The sequence below is a fragment of the Austrofundulus limnaeus genome, unplaced genomic scaffold (genome assembly GCF_001266775.1).
Source record: "Austrofundulus limnaeus strain Quisiro unplaced genomic scaffold, Austrofundulus_limnaeus-1.0 Scaffold22, whole genome shotgun sequence".
NCBI lineage: Eukaryota > Metazoa > Chordata > Actinopteri > Cyprinodontiformes > Rivulidae > Austrofundulus > Austrofundulus limnaeus.
In genome coordinates this window covers 698,372-718,194 of record NW_013952424.1, presented here as the reverse complement: position 1 = coordinate 718,194, position 19,823 = coordinate 698,372, and the positions used below count along the sequence as shown (strand labels likewise).

The window sequence follows — 19,823 nt, the reverse complement described above, 5'->3', positions numbered from 1 at the left end:
CTTTTGTGCTGGTGCGCCTAAGAAAAAATGTTAGGCGCACCGGTGCAACCAGTGCAAAAAGTTAGTCTAGAGCCCTGCCTAGGTTCTCCCCTGAGAACAAGACCAAAAATTTTATGTGCAACCCTGATAATAAATATACTTTATTACTAGCTGAAGTCATCATTTTTCAACTAGCTAAAGTCTAAGTTACAGGCTGACTTCAGGTCTGGTTTAGATCATTGTTACTTATAAATTTTCTGGTATAAATCTGCTGTTTTACATGATTGTTGAATGAAATTAACATAGTCATTAATTTATTGTGAAAACGTGACMGATAATCTGTGAAACAGATCCGGTTCAGCTGCTGTTTATCTATTAGTTTCTATGGAGGCTGTGAGCCGTTGCCCTTTTAGACACCATTTTTGCTCCTCCATGCTGTCWCAGACGTTACCAGTGTTTGGTATGGGCGGGGCTCACTCTAGTGATCTTTATATTTAAGTCTATGGTTCTAACTTGAAAGCAGTTGGAGCCTGCATTGGGAGAGTATTTACTACAAACAGTTTCTGTATTAATGGAATAGTTTCCTTCATAAATCACTGATCACAGTACGGGGCTGTGTTATTCACTGCGGTGCTCTGCAGATACCACCACAGTCAAACACATACCTTAATGGACCCTTTTTAACAGTCAGCGGTACCATGGGAACAGGAAAACCCATCAGGAAAATGAGGAAAGGTTACAACCTCATTGGCTCCTCCTGCCTGAGAGTTTCATTTTACAAAGTTCCCTCTCATCACTCAAGGTCAGCTGATAAACTGTGAGTCTGTGTGTGCGTGTGTGTGTTCACAGGGAGCTGCGATCACTTGTTATAGAGATGGTGTTGGCCACTGACATGTCCTCCCACCTACTCCAGGTCAAAGCCATGAAATCCTGTCTGAAACAACAGGAACGGTAACTGACTGTTGCTCTCCACACAGATGCAAAAACGAAATATTCGAGGCTGATATTCCTACAGGAATAAACAGTGTGACTGCTGCAAGGGTGTGCTTTTCCCTGGAGGCCCAACAACACAAATAAAAAAGATGTGTGTTGTGCTCTCTCTCTCTCTCTCTCTCCATCAGGATTGATAAGCCCAAAGCGCTGTCTCTGTTACTGCACACGGCTGACATTAGCCATCCATCCAAACCCTGGGCGCTGCACTCTCGCTGGACCAAATCCTTAATGGAAGAGTTTTTCAGGCAGGTAGGGATCTGAACTGACCTGAACCATCACTGTGACTTTTCCCCTCTCCTATATTTATTTATTTTATGTTTATTTCCTCGTTCTAGTTTGAGTCACAATTAGATTTCAGCTGTAATTGGATTTGCAGCAGGACGTTTTCAGAATGGTGCAACTCATAGTTGCTTGTCTTGGATCAAAGTTTGGTTCAAGGATTTGGAAATACTGTTTCTGCTAAAGAAAAAAAAGAAAAGAAATAACATTTTTGCACCCTCATGCCTGCGTAGCACAGAGTTGAAGCATTTCACATCCCATAGAGGGGAAACAGCTTCACTTAATGTCTGCCCACTTCTGCAAATCCCATGTAACTTATTAAGGTTTTATGAATGCTCATCCAGTTTTTTTATCATCTCTTAACTGCCCTCCTGTTTGTGGTGCTGAGTCAACAGACACACACGCTTTGAATCTTTTGCTAGGATCTGCAAAATAAGAGTTCACCTAAATATCTCTTATTTTTGATTTGTGTCTTCCCCCTCTCCAAAGACCACTTTAATGTTTCACATCAGGTGAAACGTGGAGCTCAGTGTCAGCCTCGTGAAGCTTTGTCTTGATCTCTTGTCTTTTGAGTTACACAAAGAAAGTAACACAAATTCAAAATGGTATCCTTTTTTTTCTTTCCCCCAGCTTGTGTAACCTTTTGTAGTGCCATGCTGTATATACCTCAGCGTGAGTGATGAGTCCTCACAACTCAAAAAGCGCAGTGAAATAGCTGAAGAGTGAAAAAAAAAAAGATATGCTGGGGATCTTTAAAAGGGTTTATTATTTMTGAGGTACAGTGAACCTCACAAACAACTCCACAGAAAGGGTTTRTTTGAAGAGTTGGTTATTTTATAGCCTGACAAAGTGTGTGCAGTAGTTTAATTCTTATCTGGAAAACACCATCAGAGGAGAAGTGAAGTTTAACGTCAAGGATATTTCGATTGAACTTTGATCAAATAAAATCTGATTTTGGAAACTGCTTGCAAAAGCTGTCAGCACACGCATTAAAGCAGCCGTTTTTGGTGTAAAATATCACTTCTCACCTGCTGAACATTGATGCTTCAATACTAAAAGGCCTTTTTTTGGCGTCTTAAGAGATTAATGACAATTTACAAACCCAGTTGTTTAAGAACATGCTTAAAGCAAAACTGATGTGAGAAATTATTAAATACACAGTTAGACATTTTTAATTAATTATAATGCTGCAAATGTCTGAGCTGAAGGATAACTACGGACGAAATACACATTTTTTTGTCAGAAAAATGTCAAACGATCAAAGTTGTGATGCCAACTGGACTGAGATGAGAGGATCGTGCTGTTCCCACTCTTATTTTCTCTGAGTGGACTTAAAAGCGAAGAGACGTTGGACTGTTTCTACGAAAACAAGATGTGGAAATATTCCACCAAAACGACCTTCACAAGTTATTTTCAGATGATGTGTGGGATGCCATTGTATTGTTTTTCTTTGTCTTTCTATCTTTGTGAGGGCGATAGAGAGGCAGAGCTCGGCCTTCCCTTCTCTCCGCTGTGCGATCGAAAAAGCACCCTAGTAGCCGAGTCCCAGATTGGTATGTCTCAAAATACACCAAGTTCTTTTTTTCTCATCTTCTAAAATAATCACTGAAGCAGGAAATATTTTATTCTTTCGTCTTCATTCCAAACTCAACAAGGCTGTCAGATTTGTGGGAACCTTTTTTTTTTTTTTGCAGTTCAGTGAAGTAATAAATAATTCATTGTAGCTTTTCATTTTTTCAAAGAATCTGCATAGGAGACAGCTCTCTCAGTGACACGACGATGCTTTATCTCACAGGTTTCATAGACTTCATTGTGTATCCTACGTTCTCGCTGTTGACGGACATGGCAGAAAAAATTGTTATTCCCTTGGTGGAGGAGAACCCAGGACCCCCAGACCCCTGCAACAGACACAGGTACTGCACACACCTACACACAAAAAGAGTCAGCTCAATTATGTTTGAGAAAAAAAGTATGAGTGCAGGATTCCTCAGTTTCCACATTGTTTTTAAGTCGGTGAAGAAAGAAGAAAAACTGTACCTAAAATATTTATATTTTATCAAAATTACTTACAGTACTAAAAAACATAAAAATATTATATAACAATGAATTCTGTCTGATAAAACTGAATGAATAAAGAGTAACACATCTCTTCTTTGGGCATTAAAGTCTGCATTTAACTTGATCTATTCTATCTATTGAATCTTTGCAAAAAGAAAAAAATATATATATAGGTTTTTGGTAAGAAATGAATATGTTTGAAAGTTGAAACAAGTTTCATCTTTGGACAAAAGCAGGATGTCATGGATGACTGAGAATCAACACCAGCAGCTTGTTAAAAAATTGTTTGGATCAAATTCTTTGCTAATTTTAAAGCTCAAAATTAAAGCAGGACTTGACCAATGAGTATAATAATTATTTCCTGAACACCAAATCATGAAGCGAAGAAGAAACAAGTTCAGAAGATGGATCTAAGTGGATTTATTTTTGATAGATGTTCATGTTTTCCTAAAGAAAAAGTATAACAAGAGYAACTTTAGTAACACCAGATGTTCAGGAAGACCAGGGGGAAATGAAAGGTCTTTTGTAATACTTTATTCAAATCAAAGAAAGAAAATAATCATAAGGCTTAAATTTAGTGTTTTTACAAAGTCTATAAAAAGTTTATTTTTGAAAATGGACACCCTTAAAATTCTACAAAGTTAATGCAACTTTTATGGTTTGTCACATCCCAATTGTTTCTTTTGAAAGTTTTTATTATTGTTTACAAATAATAATAGTAAAAATACCTTACGTGTTTATGATAGTTAACTGTTTCAGTGGTCTTTTACTAAAGGACCACCAATACGTCTGAGCCTCGTTCTGTGCAGAACAAACAGATCTGACTGTTATTTGCTGACAGTAATCTTTGGAAGGAGAGCTCCAGAGGCCTGCAGTGGAGTCTGGCACACATCACAGCCGAACTGGTGAGCTTCCGCTCCACTTGGACCCGACACACTGAAGACAACAAGCTCAAATGGAAAGAGACTGGATCAAATGGTACGGCTCAGTTCACATTTCTCTATGTCGTAAATTTGTTAAAGCACAGTTGCACAATGTTAGATGTTTTCGCTTCAGGAAATTGTATTGTAATTTTTCCAAGTCATTTTGCAACAAATCCTAGCTGTGTACAACTCCACTAAAATATCAGCGATTGGGCTGGCAAGGAGCCACTTTGCCATACAAACGTACTCCATCTCATTGATTTGATTTGTTATATAAATTAATTTCAGAGTGATCTCATGCTGAGATTAACAGATATTATTTTCCTCTAATCTTATCAGATTTTCCAAAAACTTYTCCAATCTTCTTCTTCCTCCAGGATTTTCTGACGCCAGTGTTACAAAAGAACAAAGATCCAACAAAGAAGAGCTGTCAGAGAAATCCCTTCAAGACTCCACAGCTGATAAAAAACAGTAGTTGGGACTTTTTTTCTTGTGATATCGTCTTGTTTCGTTGAATATTCGCAAAGTTCAGCCGAGGGTAACAATAAATTACTTTTTGTAAGAAAACCACAAATCCTTTCATTACTGAGAAAGAGATAGTGGAGGAAGAATTGAGGTGGAACTAAAGGTCAAAATCATCCTTCAAAGGTAAGATGTGCAATATCAGAAAATAAATGTCCTTATGTCTTATTTTAAACATAGTAACAGCAATTTAAATAGAAACTGTGCATGCTGGTCATGTATGATATAGTTCATGGTATTAATTTATGTTGCCACCTAAACACAACAACAGGAACATTTGTCTAATTGTGATCTGAACACACACAGATATTTAACCTTGCATTAAACTAAAACAATGCATTATTTAAGCTTCTGTGATTCATTTCAAGTCATGAAATGGGGGGCAACTGTGCTGTATTTGTCTATATAAAAGATATGTTATTAGTAAAATCTCATTAATTATCTGAATCACTTTGRTCCACTTCCAAGGACAGGAGGAAACTCATGGAGTGCATCCAGCAGCCACTTCTAAGGACAAAACTGTGGGAAACAGTGAACGTTTATAATGGAGAGACTAATTTTAACATGAATTTGCATCGGTTTGTAAAACATAAAAACAAAAAAGGCAGAAAACCTACAAGCCATTTGGATGAATACATATACAAACAAAGAAATTTTTTATATGAATATTTAACAACATTTTCTACTCTCCCAGCAGGAGGCGCAATAGAGCAAATAGTGAACCTNAATATATACTGTAATAAACAAAGAAAAATTTTAATATGAATATTTAGCAACATTTTCTACTCTCCCAGCAGGAGGCGCAATAGAGCAAATAGTGAACCTGCAGGGCTGATAGAGGATTTGTCCTCTTTGATTTGAATAACAATTATCTCAGCATTTTTATTTAGTTGGGAAATAATAATTCAAGGTTTCCTACATTTGAATCAACTAATAAACACAACTTTATTTTTAAAACAAAGTGCACGCTTTAATTGTGCACCATGTTTTTGTGCAAAATGTTTCTAAYGTGGTGCATTTTTCAACGCATGGCCATTTCCCCGCAACAAAGTTTAACAWCAAGATTAAAATATTAATTTTACTCAAGAATAGCTTTTATTGGGAAGGGAYTGGCGGCAGAGCTAAGTGATTTCACACAGACTCGRCTGAAAAGCAGCTGGGTCTATCAGYGAGAGTGTCACGTGGAAGTTAGGATGCTGTAGTCTTACAGAATTTACTTGTCAAATTTTGCCTCRTTGATAAAAAATGCAYGTGTTTTTATGCTTTCTGCTCTGAGTGTATTGAATAATTGATGCCAAGTCAAACTTTGCCTCAGCTAAAGTCATGAGCAGTGGTGCAATGCTAAGTTTAACTCAACTTCCTACTGACGCGTCTCATTTTCTGACATTTTAAAAGAACATCAGCTCAGATTTACTTTGCTACRGACACTGATAAAACCTGCCAGTGACATTTACAAACAAGAGGAATAAGAACTCAACTTAAACCTTTTATTGTATCAAACAAGGTTAGATTACAGATGTAATCATCTATCAGTTCAAGTAAAGCTAGAACTAAAACCTCTAGAAGTAAAGTACACTATCACCATTCAAAAACAACAAATGTTACATCGTTCTTWAATACACAGCAAGGGAAAAAACACACTGAAAAGCTTTCATGGGAATGTTTTACCATCTTTCTTGTTCATTATGGAATAAAAGCAACCATTGCTGCAACTGGGGAACAAACTGCTCAACAAGTGACATCAATACTGAAATGGTTTTTGTTTTTCTGGTTCACATTTGTTCATCAGATTCTTTCAGTCATGAGGAACATGATGTGAAATTTATGGAACGATTGTCACATAATGTACAGTGAAACAACATGAAATGATGACAAACATTYAACTTTATATTTTCTTCAATGAATACAAAACTAGAGTTTTTTTAAAGAATGCAGCAAATACTACGTGTGCCCAGAATGTAAATGTTGTCTGTGTGTGAAATAAAGCATTTTAAATCTGCTGAATTTAGAAAAAAAARGGTCTTCCACTGTACATTCAGTGCCATGCAAGATGTTAGCCAAGATCTGGATTACCAATGAGCGCTCATGTGACAGAAATGAGGGTGCAATTTGCTAACTGGAGATGAGTTTTCCTGTTTTAATTCAAAATATGTAAATTGATCTGCAGACACATTTCCCTGTAATGAACTCTGCTTGTCAGCCGCTCAACCACAACCGAATGATTTAACTGCTAACCATCTGGTACGTCGGTGTGTGACAGTAAACACACACATCTGCAGTCAGTAAGGAAGTGGATTAAACTTCYGCCTTGTTCAGATGGTAAAACACTGTTTGTTTTTAGTCAAATKAGGTCCAGCTTGAATTATTTACTTTTTGAAGTGACTTTATCCTGTTTAGCATCAGAGTGTTTCAGTGACCGGGCAGGAAGCAGCGCCCTCATCACTCAGACCACCAGAGATAACAAGCCATGCGAACACACCCACACTTACAGCCAATTTAGAGACACCAATTAACCTCACATGCACAGTTTTGGACTATAAAAACAAAACAAAAAAGTGATAACATGAAAACCCCTCATAAAAAGACGCAAAAAGTTCAGATTTGAACCACAGATACTCCTACTATGAGGTGCAAACAACTTCACCATGCTAGTCTCTTTTTTTGGATGGGCATGACTGATTTATGTTATTAAAACAAAACTAGATGTTATTTTAGGAACTCCTGTCAACCTGAGCCTCTAACTTAATTCAAAATCCTAAATATAAAAGTAAACACTGATTATCTGCAGCTCAACATATCTTTCTACCAGTATTTGAGCATATCGGGCTTATTTCTGTAAGAATAATACAGGTCATTGACAGAGATCATGCTTTTTTTTCTTTTTRTGTGCAGCTGGCAGCCTTTCAGTTAGAATGACACAAATGAGAAAATTACCAGCCTGACTAAATGTTAATGCTGTGAAAATAGAGTTTCACACAATAAAGTAATCTTATAGCCCAGTCATGATAAATCAAATATTAGTAAGTAAATATGCATTGAATTTAATGGCTGAAAAATTGGAGTAGGCATTTGAATTGGTTTTGATATGCTTCTTTTTCTTATTTATTCATTATTTATGTTTAAACAATTTTTTTATCATAATCAAATATTTGGTTTATTAAGGTAGAAAACAATGTTTGCAGCTGCCTGGAAAAAGACAGAGGAGATGACTGCAGTAAGAGAGAACATGAAGGGAGTTGACGAGGATGACTCTCTGTGGTGACCCCTGAAGAAGGAACAGCCGAAAGGAGAAAAAGACGATAAAAACGTTTTACCTACACAGAAAGTGCACAAAGCTCTTTCAGGAACATAGTTGCAGCTTCAGGTCAATTTATACTGCTGCCTAAGTGTGCGTTACAACTTTGGTCACTTCGTACCTACACTTTTTGGCAAAAAAAAAAGCAGTCAATTAAAAGTCTGTTTGTTCCAGCCTCTATACACTTCGTCCAATTTTGTGCCCACAATGGCAACTAATTATTTAGCCCAGGGTGCAAATGAAGACAAGCAGGCTTTGATCAGTTTTACTGTCAGAGTAATTAGGACATTTGGGGCTGTAGCTCCTATTAGCTCTCAGTGACAAAATAGTAACTGTCACATAAAATGGCACACTGGGTAAAAAAAAGTAGGTATATGATTTGATAGAGGTACGTTTRACCAGCACCTGTTTGCAACAGCAGCAACTCTTGTGCTCTATTCTGATACAGCGCTGATTTGTTGGGCATTCGGAAGAATTTGCAGCAATACAACACAATCATTATCTAAATGCTCAACATTGAACAAAATAAAAATATATACAATGAATCAAAAAAAGAATAATACAAACTGTGTTACGTCATGTGCAGATATCTGGTCTGATAAAAACATTRTGTTCATGGCAGATGCATGTGAGATTTGCCAAATCACTAATTAAGTGTTTGGTACTTTTCACTTGGGCTTATTTACTTTGAGGATATCAAATAAGAAAATAAAAGAAAGCTGAGCGGTGGCTTTTGGATTCAAATAATGTTCTTTATGATGTTCAGATAGATTTATTTYTTAAACCATAAATGCTGAATCAATGGCACATGTTTAATGTTAAAAATTGTCTAAAAGGACCATAAGTAGTATATTTGTTTGATCTAAGGGAAGGTTAAACACTAAGGAGGTGTATGATGATGGTCGTGTTACTGAAGTATGAAAAATATCATCTCAGGTTCATACAGTAGGCTAGCGTTCCATCAGTGCAGGAAAAAAAAGCTGTAAAAAATGTTTCTCGTAAAATAAAGGTAGAAATCTTGTTTCTTGCTCTGACAGTGGCAGCTAAGGCCTGACTGCAGAGGAACATAGACGCCCTGATGTTTCTTAAAAGTGAATCTGCAGACAATCGTTTGTCATTGTACTGAGCCGACTGAACCACATTAAGCTGCACACAGACTTTTTTTTTATTTCTCTTTATCCAGGCCACATTTCTTTGTCTTCTCTTGTAATGGCTGATTTTTGCTGACTGCTCCTCCTTTGGAGTCTGTRAATGAATACAGAGACATCAATTACTGCGGGAATGTAAAAGTGGTGAAGCCAACATGCAGGTTTAATTGACTTTAAAGACTTTCTGTGGAGATTTTTTTTCTGTCTTTTTTAGCGTCACATAATTTCATCCCATGTTATATTGTGAGTATTAGAAGTTTGTTTAGCWAACTTTGCTTCCAAATTTAGTGTAAATTGTGCAGCAACTGAATTCTCACAATCATCTACACTGGTACAAGTTTGTGGCATTTAGTGTTTAAAGATTACGCTTGAATGACGCTCACTGACAAAAATTGTCTCCAGTCRTGTACCGGTTTATAAGCTGTCTCCCATTTTCTAATGACTACTTCAAATAAGGAGTCCTATCTGGTACATCAGGTAAGAATTATTTGGACACGACCGTGCAAACTGTTTAAGCATTGGATTTTTCCATATAAACAAGTGAGACTGATTATTAAAACATGGCTCTTGGCTTCTGCAAAGTAGCATGTTAGTAGTGTTTTAGGAAGTATTTAAAGGCTCAGTTGTGTACCTGTTTGTGTATTCTCTCGTTGAGATGAGGGATCTGTCACGCTGGCCACGCTGGAACAATCATCTTCAGAAAGAGGGCACTCAAGTCCACCAGCAGCCTCTAATAGGCTCTCCCTTGAGAACTCTGTAGGTGGCAGAGAAACAGAGAATGATTTGAAAGGAAAAATAAATGTGACCTTTGACTGATGATGCCGACCTGCCACCGATGAAGCGACAAACAAAATAGTGCAGCCGGGCTTGTTTTTGAAATGATGTCAGCGTACAGAACTGATCCACCTTTTATCAATCAATGTCACCTGATATTTCTAGCTGAAGGTTGTTTACCCTTTAGAACAAATTCAACTGGCTGCRCTTTGATTGGATCCATACTCGACAGGACTGGTGTTAATGGGCATTGATTGGCTTTCCCCTCGCTTCCTCTTTGCTCCTTTCATCTAAACTGAGAACTTCATTTACGGCTCCACTGGTGAACAAGTCATAAGGAGCACGGTCAGCTTGTAAACTAGGAGTGCAGCTTTTAAGCTTTACAGGGCTCAYGCCTACACACTCAAATACATATCTGCAGCATTTAAACTGTTGCATTCTGCWGCACGACTGCCTCAGAAAAACATGTTCACAAATGAGTTTCAGGCCGTTACTAAAGTTGTGCATACAGGACTGGACTTGTTTTTCATCAAATCAGTAATTTTCCCTGAGCTAAGTTGTTTCAGAGTAAAGCACTTAACTCAGGTAGCATCTTCCTAAGGTGACAGCTTAACTATGAAAATGTTCTTTTGTAGGAAAAGCTCCGTATTTTTGATAAACTATCACTGTGTTGTTGAAAAATGATCAATAACACTGAATCAAGCATAAAGATGAGCATAAAAATGCATTCATGTATGACAGTTCATGTTAATTTGAATTCCAGTTAAAGATAACTGAAATGACATTATTATTTAAGATATTTTAAATGTAATTTTAGATATCACTTATATAAGATTAGACTAGTATAAATTAAATAAAAAATAAATTAGAGATATAAATAACTGATTTTTTTTGGCACAATTCCTTCTAAGAAATGAATTAGAAATATTTTGAATATCTTTTTCATCTAAACGGCTTTTCTATTTCAGATATATTGAAGTGAAATTCTGAGTCGGAATGATTGGTCAAGATATCTTGAATAAAAAATTCTGTTTAGTCAAAACATCACAGACTTACGTAGCAGTTTGGCATTTAAAAGGCATTTTACCTTTACTAAGCCACCACCCTTACCTTAATGCAGATATACTGTATTTTATTACCACTGAGGATAGTCAACATGTTGTTCCTTGTCAAAACTTAGAACGTATCAATTTACAGATAGTGAGACGATGCTGATTTTATGTTAAAATGGCCTGCCATAACCCATTAAATTACACTAGACTTTATAAATAGAGTACATTTTAAGGGCTAACTAAAAAATAGCTGAAACAACTGAAAACATTCCTGGTAATGAAGGCGTGCCCTTTAATGGACCAAAACTAAAAAGAAATTGTGAAAATACTGACTTTCACTGTGTTGCTGCTATATGAGTTTATTCCACTTCATTTCAGAGAAAAGGTTTGAAAGTTGTTTTATAAGTAGCAACTCAAGGCTGAAAATCCCTCAATCTCACGTTCAGTTTAAATTACTCCAAACAACAGACTTATATTCACCAAGTTCAATGAACACTTTTTTTTTCCTTAATTACGGCTGTAGTAAATGTTCCGTTGAGTTTACTTCTTTTAAAAGGAGCCACACGCCCATAAAAAATAATCTTCTGTTTAGKCTCACCCTCCATTTGGCAGCGCAGTTTCTCAAAGGCCTCTGCTGTGGCCTCGTCGTCATGTGGGAGCTCCTCTCCCGGGGGAACGGAGTCAGGACTGGGTCGGTCCGACAAGCAGCTCTCGGAGGAGCATTCRTCTCCCCCTCCCTGCTGCTGCCTGTACAGGTGGTGCTCCACCAGGAACTGCAGCTCTGTGAATGCAGAGAGACAAATACTGTTAGAAGGGAGGGAAAAAGACGCACACAAACAAAATGTTTAAGGGTGAATATTCTGTGGGTGGAAATTCATTGTAAGAAAAAAAGGAAATATTAGAATAATTTCTGTTAATCTGTAACTTTTAATGAACCACTTCTGCTGTTTGAAGTGAGGAGGAGGAGGAGAAGCAACCAGCCAGCACTAAGAAATGATATCTTTAAAACCACAGTTTTATTCTCCTTGGAAACAAAAGCACACTAATAATTGCCTCGATTTTCCTCAATAATTAAAACATTTTCCTCRCAGCAGTTTGACTATTAAACTATTAAATTCATTAAAAAATTCACCTTGTTTCAGATTGAAAATTAATATAATTCTCTGTCTATGCATCACAATCATTTGCATTCCTTGAAACTGTACACTTAAAATAGCATCTGTGTTTCTGTGACCTAAAAAGACTTATATATAATATATAATGYATTATAGAAAGCATTAGGTGCTGGAACATTTCTGAAGGATTTTTTTTTTTTTGTAGAGCCTGTTGCTTGGCTGGTTTTCATGAAAATGCACAAACCAGTTTGTCTATTTTCTCATATAAGCCCCCTTTTTCAGGTCAAAACCTGAATACACAATATAGAGGAGTTTTGGTTCKAAGATAAGATGATTTGTTCTGTTTTAGGTTTGCACATCGGTGACAAACTGAATCTGTAGCTAAAGTGAGAAAAGCTTCAGTTCTAAGCTGCAAAATAAAAAAAAACTATTTCTGACTTCTTAAACTCAAAACATTTGCAAAATACAAATTTGTCAGCAATTAGTCTTTGTTTTGACATTTAAAGACATTTCAGTCTTTAAACAGGTAATTTGAAACTGAAAATCAAACAAGCTCCCCAAATGAAAAGCAAAATGTCTTCATGTGTAAAATAGTAATAATAATAAAAAAAACTGCTATGGTTTCGGATGATCATGTCTTGGATGACTGAAGACTTTCACTGAAATGATTTTGCTTTCGTTTTTTCCAACTACGTGGGAACCGAATTACCACTTCAACATCACATGCACTGAATCGATGATGACAAGACCTCCACCTTTCATCGTCGGTGTTCCTTTCTGGCCTTTCCGTCGTTGTCGAGGGGAATTCAACAAGGCTGCCTGAAAAACATCAATAATCTGCGTCAGCTTAGAAGAAAACTCAAGGAAAAAATACAGTGTTTTAAAAGAAACAAAACTAACTCATGATTGTATTTTCCTAAAATCTTATTTCAACAAAACTGGCTTTCATAAAACATCAATAAGATTACCTTGTACAGCTGGTTTGGAAGTCGATCTTCATCTATTTCTGTAAAAGGAAATAATCATTTTAGTGCTCTACATAAATTCATTAGACTCGAACAAAGACAAGACATAAAAGACAGACTGGTTTAAATCAAAATGAATGTTTTTTGTGTGTCAATAGCTGTAGCACTGCAAACAGTTCAGAGAGAAATATGTAAAAAAATGACCTCGAGCCAGATGGATAKCTGACACTCACGTGTTTCTTTTTTACCTCTCCACCCACCAGTGTGGGTGGTATTACAGCAAAACTTTTATTGCACAACTTTCTTATACAAGACAATGAACAACTCAACAGTACACGCATGAGTACATTTCTCTCTGCTGCGTTCAGAAACATAAGTGACATGTACAGTATGTAGTTTCCTGCAAAAGTGCACAGACTTTACAACTGAAAAATGAGAAATTATTCAAAGGCTTTGAAGGTTTTTCTTTAAAATATTGTGAAAGTCAAGATTTTGCTTCATATAAAATGTTCACAAAATTAGTTTGTCACCTTGAAGATGCTCCAAGGCAGAAATTTGATGACACATCCTTTATTCGTAACATGATGAGACATTGGTGAGAGTTATTTAAAWAAACGACAAACGGATAACTAATCACACCGGGCAAGTAATGTTAGAACAATTTATATGAAGATTTTGTCAAATAAGTGTTGAAATATAAAGGCCGAACTTATTTGAACTAATGGAACAAATCTGGAGCAAAATGCAGTTTATTTAAACATTTCAATTTTAAAACAGCTCAAGTATTTTTAATTCTTTTTAATGTGGTTAATTACTGTGATCAGTCCCAAACATTTCCACCTCGTATCCAAATCTTCAGATTACAAACTCAAAACTTTTTTTTTCTAGGACACCAGCTAGTTGCTTGGCAACCTATGCATCCCTAGACACTGGAAKTGCAGTGTGTGTGCTGCGTGCTGCGTGCGTGAGTGCGTGCATGCGTGTGTGTGTGTGTGTGTGTGCCATTACTTGTGCTTACAAGAGTCCTGCTTAAAAAAAGGTTCTGGCTTTCCAAAGTGCTTAAATTGGGCTTATTTCTTGATTTTCAGTTTGTTTCTTTCTCTGCACATAAACATAGATCCAGAGGTGCGTAAAAACTTAAAGGACAAAATAAAATCTGGAAATGATTCAACTTTTTTTTTATGTCTACAACAAGTTTTACACATGCATCATCGAAATGCCTCTGGAATGCGAGGCGCTGAGTGGGCCAGTTTTGGTAAGCAGAAGTGGAACTGCGGGACGAACCGAACAGTGGGAACTGGAGCCGTTCTCATTTGTCTCATTATCTCGATAATAGCGTTGCTAAATATTAAAATACAAATGTCAAATAAAAATAGAGCATGTTTATGAATATCCACATGTAGCAAATGATACCAGAAATATTTCATTGTAAACATATTATTGGTTAAAAAAATGTTTGTTTCAATAAAGAGGTGAACGTATATGTTCTGCACTTGTGGTGTCTGGGTGTWTCGTTGAAGGGGCAATATCATGTAAAATCAGCTTTTTTGAGTTTTATATCATGTTATAATGTTATACTCTCATAAAAAACATGCCCAAAGCCTTGCTCTGACTCATTCTTGCATGTCTGAGAAATCCTGCAGCGTTTTTAGACAGCCATGCTGAGGAGCAAAACGCCTTTGGGGACCAGAAACGCCTTTTGGGACGTGCCTTTAAGCCAAACTTCCTCATGGCAGAGCGCACCCCCTCCCACCTCCCGACACACCTCGCCCATGACTCCTGCAGGCTCTTGGTGAAAGTGAAAGTGAAACTTAAACTGTCTGCTGAGCTCCACTACTTCTCACTCAGAGAAGCTCTTTTCAGATTCAAAATACCTTTTGAGGAAATGTATTTTCAGATGCCAAGTAAACTGCATCACAGCCATCATAGCACCCCCCCACCCCCACCCCCTGGCACCAAAATGGGCGAGACAGAAGCAGAAGGTGGTTCTTATAGAGACAGAGGCCAACATCAAGGCGTTTAGAAGAGAAAGTGATGAGAAGTTCAGTTTATTTTCTATTTGAACATAAAACAGCATTTTAATAACAGCTAAAGGTGACATAGATACTTTATTAATGTAAAGTATTTAAATGTATGCCTGAGAAACACATAATATTGGCCCTTTCAGTTAAGATAATATTGGCAGAAAGTACATGCTGGTTTTACTGTATTTATTCTCCTGGGAGAAATTCTGCTTTGTATAAATTGAAGCATTTATTATGTTTGTTTCACATTTTCTAAAACCAGACAACTGTCTTATTTTGACAGAATGCAAAGAAATGTTTGTGGTGCTTTTATAAATTAAAATAAGATAAGGCATCCTAATCYTCCAAACAGAAATGGCAGTCTGGAATGTTTGTGCACCACAGATTCAATCACACTGACGCCTCATGATTAATTGTATCTTTAAGGTGATGGTTTGATGAATGATTTCACTGCAGACGGAGCCGAAACCTCGGAGCGGTAAACAGCTGTGCTCGGATCGGAGTGAAACATTGCGCCGTAGATGTGGATGAAAAATCAATTTGGGTCAAGAAACAAAACTTGGCATTCACATGGATGATTGTCAGATTGTTTTTGTCTTCGTGAGCAGCCCATCTGTGCAGCAGAATGAGAGAAAAGGCCAACAAAAAAGCCTTTTTCAGCAGTGATGAGTCTTTCACTGCAGCTCCCAGCTGAACGACTGAGACGAAGCAAGATGAGAATGGARAGAGTTTTCTGACTCGCAGCCAAGACTCTTCACTTCTCCTGTGTTTAAACTGTAAATTGGTGTCAGTTGAAAGCTGCCCTAACAGCATAAAAAAACAGCAAGATAATAAAAACCTTTGCACTAAATTAAATGATCAAGGGTGCAAACAACTAGTGATGGTCAAAGGTTGTTTTATCCTTGTTTTAGCTGAGAGAGAAGGCAATTTTTACACTATTAAACACAAATAGCTGCTTATTTTCATTTGAAACTAAAYAGTGAATCTCCCTCACCTCTCCTTTTTGTATGCAAAAAAGCCACAGAATGCATTTCTGGTGCAGAAAAGGTTCCATCTCAACAGGAATAATGACAACAATACCAAATTATGTTACTATGGAAATAAGAGCATAATGGTATCCCTCACCTCATTCTTTATTTTAGCATATATGAACCATTCATCCTCTTCTCTGCTGTCACACTCTGATTTTCCATTTTCATCATCACTGTTCTTTTTTTTTACTCTCAACGTGAGCCTGTCTTCAGTCTCGGTTTTTAAKTAATATTCTGTCATTTTGCGACAAAGACTGTTTGATTTCACAGAAATTCACGTTATGAGCAACACCTCTTTAACACTTTTGTACTGTGTCCACAGATGTGTTTAGCGGGTGAGATGTCAACACAGCAGGCAGCTGCCTCAGCTGACAGATTTTACCAGAGTGATAATACATCCCCAGACTCCTGTTTAAAAAATACTTTATTTTATTGTCACATTAAATTGAATGAGTCAGACCCAAATGCAAAAAGAAAGTAAATCAAACCAAAAAAAAGTTATTAAAAACGGAGAAAACTTGACATCAATGAAATAACTGAAGACAGAGCTCTTTTTAACTGACAACTCATAGTAAAAAGAGTATTTCATTAATAAATAATAAGACAAAAGTAGAACCAAGTCCTAACAAAAACAAAGTTCCACTCTTATTTTTTTGTTTGATCTCAACAAACTTCTCTCTTTGTCTCCCAGCAAGAATCAGACATAAATCCTCTGGAAACCTGACTCTGCCTTGGAGAACCCTGGGATCAACCAGCACCCTTCAATGATCCTTCATCATTATTTTGCCCTCAGCCTGTATCTCGGTCGTTTCTGATTTTCCTCTGATGTGCTTTTGGGGTTCAGAATGCACGGAGCAGAGCAATCTGCAGCACATTTAATAATGCAGGGCTCTGGCTGATGTGGGCCACACCATTACTGCACCGGCACCACTTCTTCTCCCTCATCGTCATATTTATTCCTCCCCATCCCCCACCTTTTAGGCACGATCTCGTCCTCTTACACACACGAAAGCACGCATCACAAAGGTTGTTTGTGTGTCAGTATTACTGTGAATCTGCGCTCACTTGAGCTCATCTGAATGTCTGGGTTTTAATTTGGTTTTGACGTGCAAAAAAACTGAATACAGGCTCACGCAAATATGTTTTTTTTWAATATTTAAAGYAATTTGGCTTGAKAACACCAGATATGAGGATGACTGTTTGCCATTTGTTTTTTTAAACCAACATGTAAGTAATCTAACAGAATAGTTTAGTCTAAAAGTTCAAAATGTCATAAAATAACTTCATAGCATAAAGAAGTAATGTGTACTTTGTTAATCACTTGAACAAATCTACTCTTATTAATTAGCAATTAAGACAAACTCAGAAGGCTGATGAGAACATCATCAGTGTCAGTTTTAAACAAACAAAGAAAAAACTGGATAGAATCAAAACTATTAAAGTTAACACAACACATTCTTTACGTTTAGGTTTATTGGTTATTTCAAGCTCGATTAGCTTGATTAAGTAATAAAATGGTGACAAAATGTGTCAACACGTAACTATAATGAGTTGCTATTTAACAAAACATTCAATATAGAAAGTAACCTTAATTTCTTTTTTGTCCTATTTGTTGTTCTGCTGCAGGGGTTGGCATTAAGTCACAAATTACTGAAAAAAAATTAAAACTGGTTTCTGAATACAAAACAAGCTGTGGTATTCTCTTTTATAAGTTCTCAATAATCAGCTCTTTTACCACACAAGCAGAAAATGCCTGGCTTTGCCCCAAATTACCTGCTGATTATTTTTTAACACTGCAGTGGGTAACTTCACACAGAAACGCACACCCAGGCTCAGCAGAGCCTTCAGCAGGGAGCCGGTGGATGACTCATCCAGCAGGAGAACTCCTCATGGATCTGCTGTGTTTGATCATTAAGATCCCAGAGGACACACACTTGTTTTTTGTGCATCTAATCTAGTCGGAGGATTCATTTGATGTGTAACTGTGCTTCTAAGTATCACAACAGTCGGAATTAAACAGAGGAATGTACTTTAGCATGTAAACCATACTGGTTTAGGTGTAACATGGTGTTTGTATGGGATGTTTGTGCAACAAAGACCTGATTTAGCTCCAGATTTAGTGRTCATGAAAGCAGCTGCATTAAAGTCACAAACCGTTTAAATATGATTAATGAAACCACGTGATTTTGTGTTTAACACAACTTAAAACTCAGAAGCAATAACTCCTTTTCTGTAAAAGGGTATTTAACTTCCAGCTAATTTGGCACTTTATTGGTGCCATGTCTTATCTTAAGAAGCTGATGTTGTTGCCTGTTGATTGGATGGGTTTTATGTCTTTTCAAACAGTTTTTATTGATTGAACAGTTAAATATATAYAAGTAACCCCAAATGAAAATACCTTCTTGAACCAATGTCACTCCACATTCAGACTATTATAAAAAGAGCTTTATTTTAACTCTATCAGCATCGGTTTAAGCATTTATTTTAGAAAAATTGAGAAAAATACAGGCTTTTTTTCCCTCAAAAGAACACAGCAGTAGAGCTCAGGTTTTTTGAAATTGCTTCTGGGGAAACCACAAAAATTCAGGACCTGCAGCGTCCTTTGAATCCAAAATCTGTTTTTCTTTGATACAAACCATGTTTGTCGGAAAACAAACAAGTCAACACAAACACCTCATACTGACTGTCAACAATGGCTAAGTCATGGCCAAAGTTGCAAGCAACTGGACACAAACATGCCTGAAAAACTAAAAAAAAGAAAAAAAAACATGAACAAGAATCAACAAAAGTTTGAGAAATGGACAAAAGGAGGAAAATGAAAGTGGCTCAGATTTTTCTCATACAGCAAAAAATACTTTGTTTATGATAATTTAATTTTTGATTTGATAAATATAACATTTTATTAAGTTCATATGCTGATTTATTGTTGTATTTACGTAAAATTAGTACTAATTTATTCATCCTGTAAGCACCAGATAAGAAATCAATATTTCAGAAACAGAGTGTGTGTGTTTACATTTGAATRTTTTACCTGGTGATGACTGATCACTGGATGCCACTAAAGTAGCAGGTGTGGGCCGACGTCKTCTGATCTGAAAAATAAAGCATGAATTTCAGTCTAAAATGACATTTAAAAAAATAATCCCTTCAATAAAACATAAAGCGTTTTTGCAGCTCTCACAAATTAGCATTTTCTTTCTATTCAATCATAGGGAAACCAGGCCTTTTCCCACCATGAGCAGCTGTTGGGTCAATGCAACATTCTGTCATGAAGCTGTGAGACCCAGAGGAGGTCTAAGTGATCCAAAATTCGGTCAGCGTKCACTTTGAAGACGCCTGTGGAGAACCAAAGCGGTTCTTGGTCCTGCAGTGCTGAGCAGAGATCAGAGCAGCAGTTTGCCACCTTCTGGTTGTTTCTTGGCTGGTGAGTTCAGTGAAATCAGGCAGCTCCAGGTAACTCTGGGACAATAGATGACAAATAGGACATTTGATGGAGCTACGGAGGGTTGGGCATTTAAACYGTTAACTGATCAGAGGTTTGTTTGTGAAGATTAAATAGTATCTGCAGTGCTTCCAGGTTGGTGTTTCTGTACTGCAGACTAAATGTGCAGCATCTGTATGCTTTTAGAAAACTAAAAAAAAAAATTAAGATGGAGAATTTTCCT

The 19,823-nt window shown here is 36.8% G+C and overlaps 2 protein-coding genes across 2 annotated transcripts in view; one reads left to right on the top strand and one right to left on the bottom strand.

Annotated features, from left to right (window-relative positions):
- LOC106514724 (calcium/calmodulin-dependent 3',5'-cyclic nucleotide phosphodiesterase 1B) overlaps nt 1-5,096 on the top strand; it is a gene marked incomplete in the record, with an annotated part of 14,037 nt that extends 8,941 nt beyond the window's left edge. The window contains 6 exon segments of the mRNA XM_014004124.1: nt 829-930; nt 1,101-1,221; nt 2,723-2,804; nt 3,047-3,164; nt 4,151-4,287; nt 4,610-5,096. Coding sequence (XP_013859578.1) covers nt 829-930; nt 1,101-1,221; nt 2,723-2,804; nt 3,047-3,164; nt 4,151-4,287; nt 4,610-4,707 — 658 coding nt within the window.
- Nucleotides 5,097-6,227: 1,131 nt separating this feature from the next.
- LOC106514723 (protein phosphatase 1 regulatory subunit 1A) overlaps nt 6,228-19,823 on the bottom strand; it is a gene marked incomplete at its 5' end in the record, with an annotated part of 23,277 nt that continues 9,681 nt past the window's right edge. Inside the window, 6 exon segments of the mRNA XM_014004123.1 lie at nt 6,228-9,294; nt 9,829-9,951; nt 11,622-11,804; nt 12,894-12,957; nt 13,107-13,144; nt 19,190-19,250. Coding sequence (XP_013859577.1) covers nt 9,215-9,294; nt 9,829-9,951; nt 11,622-11,804; nt 12,894-12,957; nt 13,107-13,144; nt 19,190-19,250 — 549 coding nt within the window. The 3' untranslated portion in view covers nt 6,228-9,214.